Source organism: Candoia aspera, chromosome 10 (genome assembly GCF_035149785.1).
Source record: "Candoia aspera isolate rCanAsp1 chromosome 10, rCanAsp1.hap2, whole genome shotgun sequence".
Taxonomy (NCBI): Eukaryota; Metazoa; Chordata; class Lepidosauria; order Squamata; family Boidae; genus Candoia; species Candoia aspera.
In genome coordinates this window covers 20,691,056-20,711,943 of record NC_086162.1, presented here as the reverse complement: position 1 = coordinate 20,711,943, position 20,888 = coordinate 20,691,056, and the positions used below count along the sequence as shown (strand labels likewise).

The 20,888-nt window shown below is 43.4% G+C and overlaps 1 protein-coding gene across 1 annotated transcript; it reads right to left on the bottom strand.

Annotated features, from left to right (window-relative positions):
* Positions 1-915: 915 nt before the first annotated feature.
* Positions 916-12,916, bottom strand: LOC134503310 (urokinase plasminogen activator surface receptor-like). The gene is made up of 7 exons (XM_063312078.1): positions 12,810-12,916; positions 9,306-9,416; positions 7,279-7,437; positions 6,429-6,590; positions 4,253-4,390; positions 2,860-3,006; positions 916-1,973 (listed from the first exon to the last, which is right to left on the bottom strand). The coding sequence occupies exons 1-7, from the start codon at positions 12,856-12,858 to the stop codon at positions 1,711-1,713; spliced, it is 1,029 nt and encodes a 342-aa protein (XP_063168148.1). The 5' UTR covers positions 12,859-12,916; the 3' UTR covers positions 916-1,710.
* Between the last annotated feature and the right edge of the window lie 7,972 nt (positions 12,917-20,888).

The window sequence follows — 20,888 nt, the reverse complement described above, 5'->3', positions numbered from 1 at the left end:
TTTACATCAATCTCGGTCTTAATGCTTCTGGGATGTCTCAACAATCACCCATCCTTCAACATTAGTTAAGCAACTTCAGACAACTTCTGAACTTCTTTCGTCTATTTTGCAAAAATAATTTTTTAAAAAGGACTGGAAGTTGCTGCAATAAAAATTCAGCATGTTCTCTAAAAGTTTCAACAATTATCCCATTCTAACAGTTCGTGCTGTGGCAATATGTTGTGTTGAAATCACATATTGAGTGGAAGAATAACTCAAAATCTTTTCCCATGGTTGTTCTGATATAGTACCAAATAATTTGCAGCATAGAAATAACCATGATAGAGCAAATCTGATTCTTAAGCCCAAAGATCAAAGTGCAGTCTTTCTAAAACTCTGGTGCTTTCTAGAAACTTAAAATCCCAGAATTCCATGTTGGCTGGGGGATTCTGGGAGTTGAAGTCTTCACAGTGGAGTTTACCCAAGTTGGAGAAGCCTACATAAGTCCTTTTCGTATCCCATTCCATTTTTAGAGATAACATTTCCACACCAAAAAAATCTATAGTGTTATAAGACCAGAGGGTTGGTCAAAATGATATCTCAGGATCCCTTAATTTTCAGTCAGGTTTGTAGAATTGGAGTGTGCTAATCTGGAGGAAGTAGGAAAACTGTCAGAGATCAGAGTGATGGTCCTAACAAGACCCTCCAGAGCTTCAGACATTACAGGTCAATGACCCCCAACAGCAGAGTAGAGATTCTTGTGAAAAATGAATGGATTTTCTTCACTCATTCCCGTGGGAATGAGAAAACTTCAACATCTAAATATCTTTCCTACTTCCTATTCAGAAAGAGCAGTTGTCTGCAGTGTTAATTGGATTAAAATATAGTAAGGCCACAAGAATACATTTTGAATGTTATAAAAATACTTTATTAATATAAATAGATACATAAAACAATAAAACAGGAAGCAACCATTTCATTCTGCTAAAAAACTTCTGAAAGAGGAAATTAGCTGCTTCTTGCATAACTTCCCTATATCAACAACTGGTCAAACTTTGTAGGCAAGGAAGGGGTGCTTCTTGAGTGCCCCATCCAGATTTTAAAAGGCTACAGGGATAAATCTTCATTGGTTGAAACAGCTAAAAAGAGTCCATACCATCAATAAGGTATAAATAATAGGAATGGGAAATTTCATGGTGTTCTATTCAGTGGGCTATAAAAAAGAAAAAAAAAAGGATTTTCACCACAGGATGGGTGTCCAGCACCTTTGTAATAATTCAGCAGCCTTTACTTACATTCCACCTGTTGAGCAGAAATCCAAGGTTTCACAAAGCATGACCCTTCTTAGCCACCAGCCTTCTTTCACAACACATAATTTAATTCCTACCACGCTATCCATATTGGTCTGGAAGCCTGTCTTCTTATTTAGTCAACAAAACTTACTCTCAAGTAAGCATGGATAGCTTGGATAATGACCATGTTAAAAAGAAAGTGGGGGGAAGGTTCAGAGGCTCTTTGGTCCCTAACCTGGTCCCTTCACCCCTGCCTTTTTAGGGATGGGTTTTCTCTTTAATGGTGTGAGTCCTGCATTCTGCATAATCAGAGGCTCTCCAGCAGTAATCACATATTTATTCACAGCTGCATTAAATATTGGGGGAGAGTAGAAAAGGTCACAGTTCTAAGTCCTAGTTGGTCCAGATCTGGATTAAGCCTCTGTCTTCCTCTTGGAGATCAGGAGCTTTCCGAAGAGAGGAGAAACACCACAAACAGCAGGAGACCGGTTGAAAGAACAGTTTGTTGAGTCAGGATGAGGTGGCTGGCTTGGCTCCTTGGCAATGGTTTTAGCTGTCCATCGATGATCAAGCTGTTGCACAGATCACCAGCACAGCAGTGGGTTTCTACGCTACCCAGGTTCTTGTAGACGGAGGTATAGGGACTGTTGCACCAAGATGGAGAAGCACAACCTTTGAGGACTGAATTCTTCCCAGAGATGCCTGAATGAGGGAGAAAGCAAGTGTAGAAACTGAGAGATCCTTTCCCACTTGGACCTTCCCACTCAAGGGCCCAGTGGTAGAACTTAGGAAGCTGAAGTTATCCAAATGGTACATACAGTCCACTTTCCCTTAAGCCCTCAGGGAGAGAGATACAGATGTTATATTCTGTCATGCCCCCAGTTCTGCTTCTAAGTTATACTGACCACCAGGAGGGAGACACTATGTGACACATTTCATTCAATTTGGGGCTTGTCAGATGTAGGTACCCAGATGTTATTCTAGGGGTTTTAAACTCATGAACTGAACTCCTGAGTCTTTGCTCTTCAGATGATGTATACAGCACATTCAATGGTTGTGGGAATGGATAAAGAAGCTATCAGAATGATATATGACTGTAAAACCCCATACGTGGGGATTTGACATAATGTGACAGCCATATCTCTATGCTCCGATTGCTTAAGGGAAGGTGGACTGTATAACTGAGTGTTTCTCAACCTGGGCACCTTTAAGATGGGTGGACTTCAACTCCCAGAATTCCCCAGCCAACCATGGTGGCTGGGGAATTCTGGGAGTTGAAGTCCACCCATCTTAAAGGTGCCCAGGTTGAGAAACACTGGTATATATCATTCTGATAAACTGACAGGTTCAGAAATTCTCTTCATCCACCTGGAGATGGCCCAAAAGGGTCTGGATCCTGGTGGAGAATGGAGCGTCCCTCCGACTCTGAAGCCAGCTTGGAACTCTTAGCGCACTAAGCCTACTTGATGTGGGCTTATAATTTCTGTAAATTTATTTCTAAAGCTGTTCTGCCTTTCTCGTTGGTCTCACTCTGCAGATCAACACTTGGATGTGATGGAGCAAGAGGAAGTTGTCAGAAGTCACTCACCGTGGACTCCTGAGGCTTCTAGGCAGTTAGTCATGGGGCCTCGGCATTGCACCTTTGTGACGTTATCTGTGGCACAACCGTGGGTACTGTTTCCTTCACAGCTGTAGCATGTGACCCCATTCAAGGGCAAGGGAGCCTTCTTGTAATCTGCAAATAGGAGTAAACTCTGTGAATTGGTTTCCCCACTGTGTTAAGCAAAGGGTGGTTTACCCATGATTATGGAATAAGCCATAACTGGCTGGGTGCATACAACACATTAAGCTATAAACCATAGTCATCAACCATCATGGAGGGGTTCATACTGCACATAAACCCAAAACTACAAATCCCATCACTGAATACAATTGTATGTCACTGCAGTTTGATGGAGATGAATTAGCAGGCTACCCACATGTTAAATGGACCATAATTCACAGCCCCAAATGCACATTATATTGGGCTTATCAAGCATCCTCACCCAATGCCTGGGAGAAAAACTGAGTCTTCACAGACTCCAAGAAGGCCGAATGGTTTTTTTCAGCTGAGCCTGCCCTTTATATCCCAGAGCTGCTGTTAACATGGTTTGGTTTCTTAAGATAGCCCTACAGGTAGTCCTTGCTTAATTACCATAATTGGGACTGGAATTTTGGTTGCTAAGTGAAGCAGTTGTTAAGTGAATGTGACCCGATTTTACGACCTTTTTTGCAGTGGTCATTAAGCGAATCACCATGGGGGTTAAGTGAACCACGTGGTCATTAAGCAAATCACAAGGTTCTCCATTGATTTTGCTTGCCCAAAGCTGGCTGGGAAGGTTGAAAACAGCAATTACGTGACCACGTGACTCTGTGATGGTCATAAATGCGAACTGGTTGCCAAGCATCCAAATCGTGATCACGTGACCATGGGGACACTGCGACTGTCGTAAATGTGAGTACTAGATGTAAGTCATTTTTTTCAGCACCGTCGTAAGTCTGAACCATCACTAAATGAATGGTTGTTAAGTGAGGACTACTTGTACTGTAAGTCATTTCAAGATAAAAACATAACATGTTTTAGCCAGGAGGGGCAGCCTCAACTGTTTGAGGTTTCACTCATACTCCCAAACTGTTTTAGCCCTTCTTGTTAAGTGCCCGGCAGCTGCTTATAACAAGAAAGCTAGAATTTCATAGAGTCAGGTTTATTAGAAGAAAAAAGGGTCAGGATAGAGTCTTGGAAACTGAATATGTCCATGTAAGCCCTCATTTATGAGTGAATACATTAAAGCCTTCTTGATCTTTCTAACTGTATCCCTGCCCAGGAAGGAGTGATGTTAGAAAGCACTGTTGATGTTACCTAGTCGGGTAATGAAACGTCTGCAAGCAAATAAACCAGGCTCAGAGAGCACTCAGGACTCCGCAATGCTATGATAGCTTACCTTGCACATCATTGTTACACCAACTGGAGTTACAACACTTGATCATGTAGAAACTCTTGTGGTTGTGAAAGCCCAGGGCCTCCTGGCAGTGGGAAAGCTGGCCACAGCCCTTGATACGTTCCTGATCCCTGGGGAATTCTACCAGTAGGGAGGGAAAAAAATGGTTGTAAATGTGTTTTTTGGCCTTTAGGGGGCACCAATTTCCACAAGTTGAGATTTTCTCTAGACCAGCAGTTCTCAAAGTGTAGTCTGGGGTCCCCCAGGGGTCCCCAAGACCCTTTCAGGGGGTCCGCAAAGTCAAATAGCTAAATATTTTTAATTTTAGAATTTTAGAAATTAAATTTCCCAGTTTTAATTTCTAATACAGTACATATTGATAAATATAACCCTTTGAGACTACACTTTGAGAACCAAAGCTCTTTGGGGTCCTCAATCATCTTTAAAAATGTAAAGGGGTGCTGAGATCAAAAGGTTTGAGAACCGCTGCTCTAGAACATCACATTTGAAATGTAAAATTGGCCCGCCTTTTATGACAAAAAATGACTATATTGTTCTGCATAGTAAAGCTGGGAGGGATGTTTTACCTTCTTACTAGAACCCAGCAACCACAAACAAGAACAGCACAGTTTTGGGACCGGGGGAGTAAAATGCTAATTTTCACTCCCTGCACATAGATGGCGAAAAATGACTTTATTATTTGGCACAATAGGGCTGGCTGTGAGCTATTTCATTTTCTTACTAGAATCAGCCAACCACAAACAAACACCACACAGTTCTGAGAATGGGGGAGTAAAATGTTAATTATATATATTTATTTGCAAGTGGGGGAGGGAAAGCTGCCCCATTTGTCATCTTTTAATCTATTGGAAGTTGGAAACTTTCTAAAGGTTACTACAAATAGAAGCTTCACAGAGATCCTCAAATACATTTTGCCTAGGCTACCTTTAACCTGGTTAATCACAACAGCTGCACTTACAAACACGCGAAGCCTGGTTAATTTTAATCTTGGTTAATTTTTGTAGCTTACTGGGTGGTGTGAATCCTTCTTAAGTATATTTTGAATGAGCATAGTTGGTGTTTAGGCAATAATCCTATTATTGTCTAATGATGATCCGACAACCTGGCTGTGTGGATGATTGGTTGGATAATGCCTGGCTGCTATGTGTTTTATTTTTATTTTTTATATTGCATATTTTATTTATTTTATTGTAATCCACCTAGAGTCACATAAAACTGAGATGGGCGGCTATATAAATTGAATGAATAAATAAATGTTAGAGTCATTGCAATAAAAATAATTTGATTGATTAAAAAAAAAGCATATGTAGATTTCCCAGATCTAAATCCATACTTCTGATGTTGATCTCAGCTCTACTGCCATATTTGCTGAAATGAATTGATTGACAAAGCCAGGTCTGTAATAAATTATGTATTAGATTTGTTTAAAATTGCCCCTCACAGATCACTGTTTTAGACCTAGAGGTCTCATTAACTCTATAGACATGTTTAATATGCAAATATAGGATGTTTGAATTAAGTGTTTCAAGTCATGCTGTCTGTGCCTTATCATTTTCTTATCTGCTGTCTCTTATTACAGTAGTCTTTAAAGCCATGTTTCTCAACATTGGCAATGTTAAGATGTGTGGACTTCAACTCCCAGAATTCCACAGCCAGCCTTGCTGTGGAATTCTGGGAGTTGAAGTCCACACATCTTAACATTGCCAATGTTGAGAAACATGACTTTAAAGGTTTCTGTGAGGGAGAAGGAGCAAAAAAAAAAAAGTTAAAATGAGGGCTGGGACAGCATGATTGAATCTCCCCCCTCCTTTTACATGTGTCATGATGCACATTAAAAAAAAAGGGTGGGGCTTCGATCACACAGCCACCATCTTGATTTTTTTGATCCTCCTGCCTGCTGCACCGTCCCCCCCCCCCCCGAGTTTTAGGTTATTGCATCAATTTTCAATTCATTTACTGCCTGCACTGCTGTGCTACTGACTCTGATGTGTAGAAGTGGGGAAGAGAAAGGTTTGTGATGAATGCTAAATAAATGATTTCCTGTCTGGCTGGGATAGGATCTTCCGTTTTACCCTGGGTGACTGGGCTTTTTTTATTATTATTTTTGTGGAGGGGGAGGTACGAACTTGTGAATCAGAGGAAGAGGCCAAGGACCCACCTTCTGGAATAGTAAAGGAGGTGATGTCCACACACTTTTCCTGGGGCCAGAAGCAACGCATGTATGGGAGACTGGAGCTGTTGCAAGTCTTATCAGCAGTTGTACAGGAATAGCAACTCAGGATGTTTTCATTACGGCCTCGCACACGGAGCATATCTCCCACTGAAAAGCAGAAAGCCATTGAAATGGTGAAGGACTCTTTGCCTATTCTTGCACACATTATTATATCAGAGTCTTGGGGCATCACAGCACCTACTAAACCCCAAGAAGCATTTTTGGGACCTTCCGTAATACCGTATATCAGTGTTTCTCAACCTTGGCACCTTTTAAGCTGTGTAGACTTCAACTCCCAGAATAGAAGAGGCATTCCCTCTACTGTTGCTTCTAGAAGAGAATGTCTCTCAACCGACTGCTCTGGTCCTGTGAAATCATTTTAGCATGCAGTGTCTAACGGTATGTGGGAATGACCTCAGGGGATAGGAGGAAGAGTGCAGACTGGACAATGGTCCGATTAGAGGCAGCTGAGCCCACAGAAGGAATGGGGGAACGGCAGACGTCTCAGAAGGGACCTAGTTTCTTGAACTGTAAAGGCAAGAGAGAGAGATCTGCTTTCAGACTTGCAGGATTCTTTAATGTAACCTTACAATAAAGATAGAGCAATACTCCTGGCTGTGCTTCTTGTCTGGACCACCTCGAAAGGCTGACAGTGTGTGGGTTGAGCTACTATAGTTTGCAAAGCCTGGTTTATAGTTTAACACTATAGTACAAGGAAGGCCTGGTTTAACAGGATATATGAACCCATGTCAGTTATCGGTCCCTGGATAAAGCTCCTGCATGTTCAAATATGTACCATTGGGTGCTTTCCTGGGTACACCACTGTTGCACAGCTCGGTCTCACAATGTTCCTCTGCCAAAAATACCACCCGATCACTGGAAAGGTGTGAGAGGGAATTATTGGGCTTTCCACTCACGTCACAGCCCTTGAGGAGGTACGTGGAGATCTTAGGTCCTGCAAGAGAACGGAGGGAGAGGAAGGTGGAAAAAAAACTGTAGTCATGGCTGGTCCACAAGCTCGTACATACAAAATGGTTCTCTGTTTAACACTGATTCTTCATATCCTTCACTTGCCAAAATGAAATTGATGAACTTCTTCACTATTGCTATAAGAACGTCCTGGGGGAGCTGCTACTGGTGAAGAAATGTGTTGGTGACATCCCAAGCACAGCCAGTGCCCTTGCCTGGCAACAAGCCAGAGATCTGCAAAATGGCGTGTTGCTGTTTCAACATCCTATTTCATGTCATGCATGGACTTCTGGGGCTGCAAAGATACTGCCAAATGACTTCTCCTGCCTTTCAAGTAGCACATCTCTGCTCAGCCCTCAGGGCACTTGTTCCAGTTGGCTATAGATTTCAACAATCCATATGAGCTTGAATCCTGCTGACTTAGGGCAGTTCCGCCCGGCAGCCTCAGTCGCATCTCTCCCATCTGGCTCCCAGCTGTTTCTTAAGCCAGCTCCTGGACTTCCAGTCTGGATTGCAGTGGGCTGGCAAGGGGGTCAGGCTGGTGCTCAGTGTGGACTGGGGCCACCGCAACCCGGATTGGTTGTTCCCAGGCTTCTTGCCCTCCTCATCCCTGCAGGGGAGGTGAGACTCACTGGTGGGCTCCTGGGTAGACCAGTCTCCTGGTGTGTGCTAGGGACTCTGCCCTCCCCCTAGTCCCCATGGCTTTCCTTTGGTTTCCCAGATGTTTGCACACATAGATGCTTTCACACACACACATAGACCCCTTCCCACATCATCTCCTTTGACAGTAGCTCAGACCCGTCTGTCAATTATTTTTATTTTTTGTAATGTATAAATTAAAAATAGGAAAAATGAAGTTACTGTGAATGTATGAGAAACAGAAGGAATAGAGGTACAGAACAGAAAATAGAAAAAAACGGAAGAAACAAAAGAAAAAATACAAACATATACATTTACCAAAGCAACTTCTGACTTCCTTTACAAAGGATATATACAAAAAACCTTTCATACCACCCTTGTTTAACTTTATATTATTACTTCTACTTTTCCTGATAATCTATAATTATGACAGTAGCTCAGACCCTTTCTATTTTTCCCTTATGGTATCTTTGTCGCTCCAGTGCTGTGATAATCAAAGCAATAGAGAGCAGGTTGTTCTTTCATTCCTATGTTCCTTTGTAGGTCCACAGAATCTTTGTAGCAAGGAAGAACTAATAGTTGAGCTTCCTAGAAGCATATTCCTACGTTGCAGCTTAAAAAAAAAATAAAGGGGAGGGAGGGTATGCTTCACTCAGGCTGGGGGGAAACAAAGGGTGCCTGTTGGGAGACGTAAAGGTTGAAGATGAGCTTCTAGAGGGGGTGGGAAAACACAGGGTGAGGAGAACGCCTAGGCTGAATGGGCCACAACTGGATCAATCGCAAGATTATAAAATGAAACAACCCAGGATGGAAGGGCTGTCCAGGGCAATGACCGGCTGCTGGAGGGCCGGGGGCTGGGCTGGGCCCTGCAGCCAATCGGATTCAGGGCTGGCATTAGAATGGAACATAGCGCTGGAGACCATCCATTCTGAAGGGTCTAAAATGTGTTGCGTTGGAAAACAGCAGCTTTGAATCAAAGCTGGAAAACGTGGCGCAGGGTGCATTTGCAACGGGTTGGTAGTGGGAGGAAGACAACACAGCCCATTTCTGTGCTCAGGAAGTGGTGAGTGGCTGTGCTGGTCCTGGGCCAAGCAGACGGGTAGGTCTGGCTTTAGACTGAGCTAGATCACTGGTCTGTCCAGCCCAGGACCAGCCCTGGCTCATTCACTCTCTCTCTTTTCCCTGTCATGCCCCCCTTTCCCCCAAAAAACTTACGAGCTACTATGGTCATGACGGTGGTGCTGCACTTCTCTTGATGCTCTTCACATACCTCTGTTTCCTGGCAGTCGCTGTTATCATGACAAGAGTAGCACTGAAGGCCAACAACTGTTAGAAGAAGTGGAAAGGGAAGTCATTAGCAAAGTAGGCTTGCAAAAGAGGCATGGTCTCTGTAAAACAGGGGTGCAGGGAACAGGCTTTTCAGCCCTCTCTACAGGGACTATGTTCCTACATCTATGTAAACGACAGCTTGCTTAACTGCAGCCTATTCAATAAATCATAATTGGCTCAACACACTAAGCCAGCAATTCTTCTAGGGTTTGTGTGGTATATTGAGAACCACGCTGCAAAAGTGGGTAGGTCCAAAATCAATTTAGGTGGGGGTAGGGGTGAAATGGGTGCTTTAAGACTTTGCAGAGCTTAAGACGCCTTTGTTCTCCTTATATGGGCATCTATGGAGAGGGAGGTGGGCAAACAATGAAATATGCATCACAATGTCATGATACAAACCCAGCTCCTTTCATATACCTCAATCATGATGTCTCATGCAAGTATTTAAGGAGTGGAACTTGCATTGTGATGTCATGATGCAAGTTTCATCATCTCGAAGAAATCCCAGTTTGCTGCTGACACCCCTGGACTCTTAATGCCTGCAGTGTAAACCATGTAAAACAAAACAAAACAAGGGCAAAACTATTTGGCCCTACCACTCTGGGGGCCTCGAGAGCTGCAAGGGGAACTCAGGTGGCTGGGACCCACTTTTTACCCCTCTGCACAAGGCCAAAATCTACGATTTACTAACTGCAGTCCTTGTGTTTTGGATTTTCTGAAACAACTCAGGCAAGGTGGAAATTCATAAAAGCTTTCCACTTTTGAAAGACTCCAGATCAGAGTTGACAAAAGGGGCTCTCATGAGCAGGGGACCAATCCAGAAACATTCTTAGCCTAAATGATTAATAGAAGATTTAGAGAGAAGCTAGGAATCCAACATGCTCTTCCTATTTGGAAAGAAAATAAGGTACAAGTAAAACTTCTCTTGAATCAAATCTGTGACGCGCTTAAAAAACAGGCAGAGCTTCAGTTGGACCATTGTGGTCACCATCTTAACGCCACACCTTGTAGACACCTCTGGCCAGGGGCTTATTTTTCCCACTCGCGTGAATGTTGGTATGCCCTTCTCCTGACGACATTGCAGAAGAGTAGATCATCCTGTTTAGTCCATCATCTAATGTCAGGTGAACAATGTTTGGAATTGTTGCATTCTTCTTCCCACTTCACTGCATCTTCTTTGGCTGAGAACAAGATTCTGAGCTAGCCTCCCAATTCATCCTAGATGCACTATTTCATCTTGGGTTCTTGTGCACATGATGGGGATAAGTGGAGATCACTTTCAAGCCAGGGACTTTTTAGACACCTGGATCCTCCACATGGGGCCTTTCCTTAATGCTATGGAAGTGCTCTCCACCAATTTCAACATCGTCAGAAAACTCTACTGGCTTAAAATGTGTTATACCCATTGCCAACCCCTAGCCCGCTTCTGTTGTCAGTCAATGCCAATCATCGGGCTTCTCTTGGGGGACCGGGTGGCAAAGCCTACCAGCATTGACAGGCCTTGAGGCCACCCCTGGATGGGGCTGGAAGAAGAGGGAGAATTACATGGGTACAGCTAAGGACGACAAGCCTAACTGGGGCTGGGGAAGAAATCAAGTCAACGCGATGTGGGTGAAGGAACCTTTTATCATCTTTGGTGTACCTATGAAAAGGCTAAAAAAAATTGGGCTCAGATATGTATTACTATTCAGAAGATCCTTAAAGTGAATAGACAAAAAAAACCCAGAATTGTTCTTATTGGGTTTGACAGAGAAAGAATTGGAGAAACAACATGGAACTTTGTTTTTGTATATGATCCTTGCTGCGAGATTATTATATGCACAACGATGGAAAGATCCACAAATACCTACAGTGGAAGAATGGATTATTATATTAATGGACTTGGCTCAAATGGCGAACTTAACAGAGATAGTACTGTTTCTAGATTTGTCTCTTTATGGCAACCTCTTTTGGATTACATGTTTGTGTCGGAAAAAAAATGAAGTTTTGATTGCGGGTTTTGATGATTAGATGGTTTGTTTTGATAGAAATGTTAATATGGATTAATTAATGGTAAGAGAATATCCTACAAGTGGGAAAACATCCTTCACGTGTGCTTCCTTTTTGAAATGATCAGATGGAGCCATACTTCTCAAAGTAGCAAGACTAATCAATTAAAATGGACCCTCAAATGCTGCTAGGGGGTTTACCCACACCCATTCTTATTTACGTAAGCACTGGCTTCGATGATCCAAAAACAACGAAGAAAAAAAAATGACACTGATCTAAGATAAAAAAGAAGGTCAAGTAGAATCCAATGAACTTTCCCTTCCTGAGATTCCCTGTCTTAAAACAACTCCGTTTTGTCCTTTTATTTTCGTAGCCCAAATGCCTAGAACAGTGTGGACTTCAACCAGGGCCGCAACTAGGGTCTGTGTCACCCGGGGCAAAGGTGGATTCTGCGCCCATTTTGGCGCCCCCCAGTGCTCATTTTGGCACCCCACCAGCACGGCGCCCAGGGCACATGCCCTGCTTGCCCCCCCCCCCAATTGCGGCCCTGACTTCAACTCCCAGAACACTGGCCTAGAAGGCAAATTCGCGTATTTAGGCTGCTTTCTTGAAAGCTTGCATGTCTGAATGGGTTTTTCGCCTCCCATACAATAATTTCCCTATAGTCCAAGTTTAGCTTTCAGTAACTAGGCTGGGGAGGGTTAGAAACACATCAACTGCTCAGAAAAAAACGCATCAGCACACAATCATGTGAGAATAGAGAATTCTGGGAGGGGGCATTCATTCTACAGAAATTGATTCAGGAAATTCAAAGCCACCCATAAAAATGTACAGGAAAGGGAGAGAGTGAGCAACCATTTTTAGCCGCTAATTTTTACCTTTTCAAGTGCCTTTTTTTTTTTTTTTTTGCTAAGGAGGCAAACTGATCTGTGCTTGATTGCCCTTCTCCTCGGATTAGGAACAAGAACATTTCTTTCACCAGTTGGCTGGTCCTAACTCCGGGACTCATATCTGGACTGCCATAATCTGGGCAGCCACGAGGAAGCAGCCACGAGATACGAAAGTGCTAACTCTTCGCTGCCCTCTAGCGGTCGTCTGCATTTCTGCAACCCAGATCCTAATTCTAACCATTAGGTACTACTTCCCATTGAGAATAAAAAGGTGGGGGTGGGAAAAACTACAATTCTGCTTGCTTCTCTCCTGCCCCCGGCCTGCCCTGAAATCAGCCAGATCGATTTTCCCCCCAGTCTTAAAAGAAACAAACTTTAAAAGTCCCAGAGCAAAACTCGTTCCGGTGAACCGGAAAACGGTTTTCGTTTACAGCTGTTACACGAAAGACAATATACAGCATCTTTCGCATCCCACCAGCACCCGTCTCGCTTCCTAAAATTATTGTTTTACCGTCTGCCACCACCAAGGCGGACAAAACGCTCGTCCAGAAGCAGTCCATGAGATCCGGGTGCAGGACGGGCCCTGGCTGGCGTAGGAACGGGCTGGTAATCCGCAAAGCGAGCAATTCTTCGAGACCGAGAAAAAAAATGCTCTGCAGCTCCGTCCCTCTCGGCCTCTGCTTATGTTTTAAATCCAGCCCCCCCGCAGCTCGCCCGGCCCCACCCCAGAAACCAATTGCAGAAAAATTTCCTTCTTTTAGAGAAGTTCGGGAGATGACGCAGCAGCCGGCGGAATGGGCGACACAGGAAGGGGGGGAAGTGATGAAAACTCGCTTTGTGGCCACATCAGCCCTGAGTGTAGACACGCCAGTGTCTTTCCTCAATGCACAGCTTTCCTGACGGCAGCGGCGAGTCTTTCAAATGCCGACAACCGCACGCAGCATCCGTGCCCAGCAGCCCCAGCGTTCTTTGGAGCATGTGCAAAGCGCTGCGTCTCCTTCCTTACCTGCGGTGGAGAAGCTCACCTGCTCCGCACACTTTTTGCTTCAGTGCTGTGTGTTGTTTCCTTTTCTATTTTGTTTCGTGATGTTGTACCCCACCCAGAGTCATGTGGTTTGAGTGCGAAATAAATACACGTTCTACACAAATAACAGCATCCCTCACAGCCCGCATCGTCTGGAGAAAAGGTGGGCCGCCCCATCTTCCAGACCAGGCTGCAAAGGGAGGGAGGCTCTGACTCAGCCTCCTGAAGTGCCCTGCGGCCAGGAATTTCTACTGAGGGCAGATGTTTGCAAGAAAGAGAAAGGCTCAAACTCAAAAAATTCTGTCCAGCTTGGCAAGATGACCTATCCTTTGCAGATCAAAGTCCAGAGACCTGTCTGTCCTTTCAGTATTCTTCTCATGCCAAAGGATTAGCATCTGGGCCAGTTTACTTATGGTGGGATGTGCCCCTCCGTATAACCTCACCTCCAGAGGTGGTCAACCCTCCCCCTTACCATTACCGTGCACAAAACCTGCTCACCCCCCCCCCCCAGCCCTTCTACGTATGGCTCTACCATAAATTAACAACATGGGCTGGTTAGTTGAACACACTCTGCGGTTGATGAGTTTGTGGGTCAAGGTATCATGTGAACACAGCCCTAAACAAGAAGGTAAGTGTGATCTTTGACAATCACCCTTCCATAATTTCCTTGAACTTGACAGCAAAATTTAGGGCCACAGAGAGCCCTGCCCAGATCCACCACTGGTGCTTCATTGAAGCTGTCCTTTAATATCCTTTTAAAAAAAACCTGTTGTGCAATTGAAGCTGGCACGGGATGTATCCCTGCTATAGTTGAGGAGGGGTTCAAATGGTTAAATACAGCCCTTTACAAAAGCTGTTGCTGGAAAGAGTAGGAGGATATACTTTTTCTCAAGTCCATAAAGAACATTTTGGTTTAAAGCTCAGAGTCTGTGGTTACATTTTACAGTTAGGACTAGCTAAAAGGAAGGCCTTAGTCAGCTGTGATTCAAACTTCACTGGCTTGAAAAATGAAGGAAATGATCTAAGCATTTTTCATATATTGCTATATTTGACACACACACACACACACACACATACCCCTTACCTCATATAATGCAAGCCTGGCTAACATCACATAATGAAGATGAACATTTTGTTTTACTTCTCCCACATCACTATTTCATAAGCCATTTATTTATTTATGGCATACAATGCTTCAAAAAAAACCCTCTCAGTCCCAGTGATTTTTCCCATGTGCTTCTTGTGGAGTATCTTATTATTAAAACTAGCAATTGGAGGGAAACCCCCCGCCCCACCAGACATTGCATGAAAAAGAGTAAAACCACTGAACGTTGTACAGCCCTGAAGTTTGAAGTTTGCCCTGGGGTTCCCACAGGGATGAAAAAAATGCTATTCAAGAAAAGCATTTGTGTAGGGAGCAAAATGGAAACATTTTAATTTTTGTGAGACTTTCTTTCTAGGCCAAAGGATCGCCTTTTGCAGTTCTAGATTCCCATTTGCTCTCAGGACACAGGGCCGCAACTAGGGGGGGCAAGCGGGGAATGTGCCCCGGATGCCGCGCTGGGGGGGACGCCAAAATGACAAAATTTCCCATGGGGTGGGGGTGCGGAATCCATGTTTGCCCCGGGTGACACAGACCCTAGTTGTGAGCCTGTCAGGAGAAGATGGGTTACAGGGGAAGCCTGTGAAGTCAACAGCCTGATGGTGTCCAGACGTTTTAATCTTCAATTCTCAGCAACCTTCACCAGAAGATTCAGTGGAAAGGGATTATGAGGATTGTACTCCTAAACATCTGGATGTCCCCAGATTTCCTATTCCTCTTGTAAAATTTTGTGATAAACTTTTAGCTTCTTGATATAATGCAACATTTTTTAAAATAATGAGAGAGAGAGAGAGAGAGAGAGGCCCTCTAGAGTTGTAGAACTACAACTCCCATCTGCAGCCAGGATAGCCAGTGGTGGTGAAGAATGCTGGGAATTGTACTTTAGCAACTTCTGGAGAACCGTATGTTCCCCAAACCATATACAGTAAATAAAACAATCGAATATAGACAATTGGTTGGGATCCATGCAGCATGACATATTTCCTTTTCTCCTTCCTTCCGACACATTTTAATACTTCCTCTCACCAAAATAAATACCAGACGTTTTATAGTTAGATTAAATTCCTTAAAGAGAAGAACAAATGGAAGTGCTTGTTTAAGCCTGGTTTAACCAGAAAAGAGAAGGAAATACCCTAAAATGTTTCTCATTCCCCAATAGGTTAACACTACCCCCACGCTCCTGGCCTCCTTCTTGTCAGAACTGCAGTCATATTGAATCAGGTTGGCCTTAATGAACCCCACCAGAATGGGGACTGCAGGATCTCCTTGCCACCAGCCAGACATCTGGCAGAAGAACTTGATGATGTTGTAAGCAGGACAGCAATGGGAGGGAGGGAGGGAGGGAGGGAGGGAGGAATCCAAATCTACAAAGGATGCCCATATCTTTATTCCTGTGGTCCATTCCTTTCCTCATCATTCCTTTCTTTTTTTTCCCTTTTGCTTTGTAAAGTGTTCTTGCTCCATTTCAGCAGGGGAGGGGGAAAAACCTGGGCTGCTTCTGATGTTCCAGACCTACAAATTCCAGCCTCCTCAGCCAAGAATAGCAATGAATGGTGGGAGTGTAATTTAATGAGGTCTGGAGGACCATCCATCCAGGCTGGATCCCATAGGCCCCTTCTAGCCAAATCAATCAATCAATCAATCAATCAATCAACATTGCTCATTCACAGGGTTGTTGTGAGTACAGGAAACACATGGGGAGTGATGAAGGAGTCACACATGCTACCCTGGAACTCCTTAGCAAGATAACTTTATGCAAGGTAATGAAACGATCTTAAATTTGATCTGTCCTCCCATGCCTATATTTTATACACACACTTACTATGCTTGGTAACTAAGAACACCTGTGTTGCACCAGGTTTTGGCTTAGTGCAATTTGTGAAGCCAGTGACTGTACTTTGCAAACCATGGTCTGTGGCTTACATGTTAACTATTTAAAAACTATGATTAAACAAGCCATGGTTTGACATGTTGCATGTGGCAGGAAGTTTATGGGGCACTGCTGTCTGCCATTCCCCCCCCTCCCCAGCTGCTGGTAACATCAATGGCTTGAGTTCATTTGTTAATGGTTTGATGAGAGGTGGTAGGAATGCTTATCAAGTTTGTAGGTGACACCAAATTAGGTGAAATAGCTAATACCTTAGAAATAAAACTCAGATGATCTTGTTTGTAGGCAACATGGGTTGGAAATAATTGAATGAAATTTAACAGAGACAGTTGGAAAGTCTGGCATTAGGAAAGAGACCAAATACAAAGGACAGAACAAGGAATACAGCTTAGCAATAGAAGTGGAAAAGATCCTGTAACTGTAACTGATTACACACAGGATATGAGACAGTAGTGTGATGAGAATGTGAAAAAAAAACATCAAATGTAATTTTAGACTCCCTCAGTAGAAGTATCATACAGTGATTCAGACCCCATCTCAAATATTATGAATATTATGTCAAGTTCTGGGCAACATACTTTAGGACGGACTGAGACATCCTGGAGCAGGTTAAAGAAGGACAGTGAAGATGGTTGGTCTTAGGATTAGGGTCTCCTTAGGGTCTTACAGAATCGTCACAGCATCACCCAGCTGTCACAGAAGTGACTTAAAGGATGTCTTCGTTACTACTGTATCAACATGATGGGGGCTGGATCATGCTAGAAGATGCCATGCCAGGGTAGCTGAGGGACCGTCCCATCCCCATTGCATCAACCTGTCCACCCAATCATGCAGAGAGGGCATGTTACGGACCCGTCAGTAAGAGAATTCCATCTGGCGGGGTCCAGGAAGCGGGCCTTCTCTGCAGTGGCACCCGACCTCTGGAACATCCTTCCCCCAGAGATAAGACAGATTCCATCTCTTGCGGCCTTCCGAAAAGAATTGAAGACTTGGTTCTGCCACCTCACTTGGGGTGGGAAGGGAAGTAATAACACCTGGAGATGGTTAGCGCCTTAAATGTCCCATTTAATACACGTAAACAATATTCCAACTGCTACTGTCATCTGGATTTTATATTGTATTTATGTTTTTAAAACAGTATTTTAATGTTTTTATCTTTGTTGTAAACCACCCAGAGTCCCCCCTTGCGGGGAGATGGGTGGCTAAATCTAATAAATAAATAAACAAACAAACAAACAAACAAATAATATACAGTGTTGCTTAAAAGTTTGTGAAATTTCAATATTTGAAATTTTTGAAAATTTTTGAATTTTCAATATTTCTGCATAAACATGACCTAAAACGTGATTGGTTCTCCACACAAGTCCTAACACTAGATAACCAATTCAACCAATGACTCAAGAGCATTATACTTGTTCATTGATTTATTGAGGAAAAACGATCCAAAGCTACAAAAGGGTTCACAAACTTTTAAGCACCACTGCAAATGCCTGGTGGGAAAATGATCTAAGTCCTACAAGGAAAAGATGAATCCAAACAAAGAGATGTTGAAGAAACAGTGAACAGTTACCCTTAAGAAGAGAAGGTGGAGGAGTGATGTGATAACACTCTTTATCTGAAAGGAAGTGTCATTGAAGAAGGCCAGGACCTGTTCTTTAGATTTTCAGAGAAACAGAACAAATAGATTTATGTTGCAGCAAGGGAGATTACCCAGCTGTGTATTCCTCAATGTTTGCTCCTAGTAAGAACAGTTCAATGCCAAGTTTGTAGGAAAAGCAGAGTTCCCCAGTTACGGGTGGGCAGACAGGGGCTGGCTAACAATCCGTTGGAGACTGCTGGATTTAGATTCCTACAAACAGTAGGACGTTGGAATCAATAGCCTGAAACAGCCCCTTTCAAACTTGCGATTCCGTAATGCTATGATTCTCTGAATCAGCCCTTTAGGCTTGCAAGTCACATTCCAAGTCCTGAAGTCACGGGGATGGGCCGTGATGTTGAGCTGGATTATTGCAGGTATGTGACTTGGAGTAAGGGCATAGTACAGGTGTGAGCAGAGATGTTTAATCCCCTCTCCACTGCTAGGAATCTAAAGAATCACCACTGATACCAGTGGGGTTTTTAAAATCAAATTCTCCCTTCTTGCTGGGCCTGATTGCAAGAATTAGTTAACATGGATAAAATTAGCCTGGTCAAGATAGAGCAAAGGGTCTCCTAATTTTGCTCCACCTGTCTCAGCTGAGTTTTGGGCGTCATGTTTCTTCCTCAGTTCTTCTTCTTCTTACAATAGCAAGGTACATAGGCAGGGGTGTCTGCAAAGATGGGGGTCAAAAAAATCAGATGGCAGCCACCACAAAAAGGGGCAGGGCTTCAATCACATGATTGTGATGGCTGCCATCTTGACTTTTTTGACCCCACTTCTGTGGACACCTCTGTATTTTCATCTTGTTAATACATGGAAACAATCTTCCATGCAGGGACATTTATAGCTGAAGATCACTTCTTAGCAGAAAAGCTTTTAAAAATACATGGAACCCTGATTAAATGCCTGTGTACCATAAAGTATTCTTTTTTATATAGTAATTTTATTAAAAATTACAACAATAAAAACTAATACAAAAAAAAAAGAATATTTAAAACTTCTTTCATTGAGCATTGAAGGAAACCCGCCCGGTGCTGTCAGATATGTTGATTCAAAGGTTCCTAATAGCTGAAAAGCAGTTAACCGCCCAGAGTCCCCCGACAGGAGGAGATGGGCGGGGACAAATTAGATAGATAGATAGATAAATAAATAAATAAATAAATAGCAACTTCTGAATGTGATTAGAAAACGAAGTATGCAGACCCAGTGTCCTTTCAAAGGCGCTGACCTCAGTTGAACAAGATGGCTATTCTCTTGTCTCCCAGAGCTCTAAATCCACGGGAGACCACTGTCTAGTGGTCTCCTTGCAAGGAGGAGCTGTCTGGAGCATTTGTGGCTGATCTCTCATCCTCTCCTTGTCTAGAGAGGAATTATGAAGAGCTGGTCTACTCTCCGACTCTTCATTCTGCCACGATCATTGTCTCCGCTTTTCACGGAGCTGTCTTCAGTCTGCCATTTCTTCCTTGGAAGTCCTGTACCATAAAGTATTCTTAATTTTTACTTTTTAAATTTTACTTAACCCCTGCCACCCAAATGAACTGGTATTTCATAGGGCAGTTATTTTAAATACATTATTTAATATATTCAGATGTAGAAAAATGCAACTAAGCTGTCAGCGATGGAAAGACAATGTCCTTGTATGCTGATCCTACAAGGGAAGATGTGTTATTCTCATGGTGCAAGAAATGGGTTAACTTGTTCCCACTGACAGCATTCAGTGGATTGGCTGGAAAAGATTTCATGTTTGCAGAACTTGTTTGGAAAGCAAGTGGATGACTTCATTTAAACCAGCTGTCACACTGGACAATGCTGTAACTGCTGTCCATAGTATTATAATAGGTGGTTCCATGACCCAGAAAATTAACATCCACTAGATTTAATTACAGGGGTATCTTGTCAGTGAAGTTAAGAACATTGTGTCTTTATTACAAGGGTTTTTGTTTTTGTGATGTCCTATACCAAGCTATTAACATCAGAAACTGAAACCAAGCTTCCAAAGAAGGATCTGCCCCATGTTAGATCAAAGGCAAAGAGAAAGATGAAAACCAGGTCATCCGGTGAGGAATCCGCCAAGCCTTAGGAAAGGGTTGGGTTTCAAGACTAAGAGGGAGCAGGCTGGCTAACCTGAAGTCATGGTCCCAAACTTTCAGGGGCTGAATATTAGTGTGGCAGAAAGCTAAGGAACAAAGGTGTTGAGCTCAGAAAATGCAGGCATTTGCAGCATCTGGCCAGAGAGAGAGAAGAGCAGCAATTGTATGGTCAACCTTTCCCCACTATCAAGTTACAATGTTCTCCTCCCATAACTGAATTGGCAGAACACTACAGAGCATGAGATTTGAGTCCCCTTCACGAACCCCTATTCTGCTTCGGTTGCCTCTCTACTCCCTCCCTGCTCGCCTCCTAATTTTTCTTTAAGGTGATGGATGACCAAGCCTAACAGAGTCTACCCATGATGATCAGAGGTGTCTGCAGGATCTGATGGTTTTGTCCAAGTGACCAAAGCAACACCCGGCCACCATGAGGCAAGTTCTGCCCCTTTGGTGCATATATGTGACATCACATGCTATAAAAGGGAGAAGCTTGAGATGGGATGGTGGGGTACTGCTTTCATCATTTTTCCCCACTTGTCAACCCCTCTCCCCCATCAATCTTGGCATCTCTGACCTTGGATCTGCTCTTGAGCAAAGGCAATTTCATGGGGACAAGGCAGAAAAACAAGGTGCTGGGGCATGTTTGTGATGTGGTTAGGATTGCACCACTTTGTGACTGGACGTCCAGTTTGGATTGTCCTGTCTGGGGGAATGGAATGGAATGACAAAACCAAAACAAACCAACCAACAGCATCTGCCTTTCTAAGACCTCTATTTATATTGGTTTTATTTAGTTTAGGACTGTTATGAGCAAGGATCTCTTTGAGCTACTGATCTATCCCCTTTT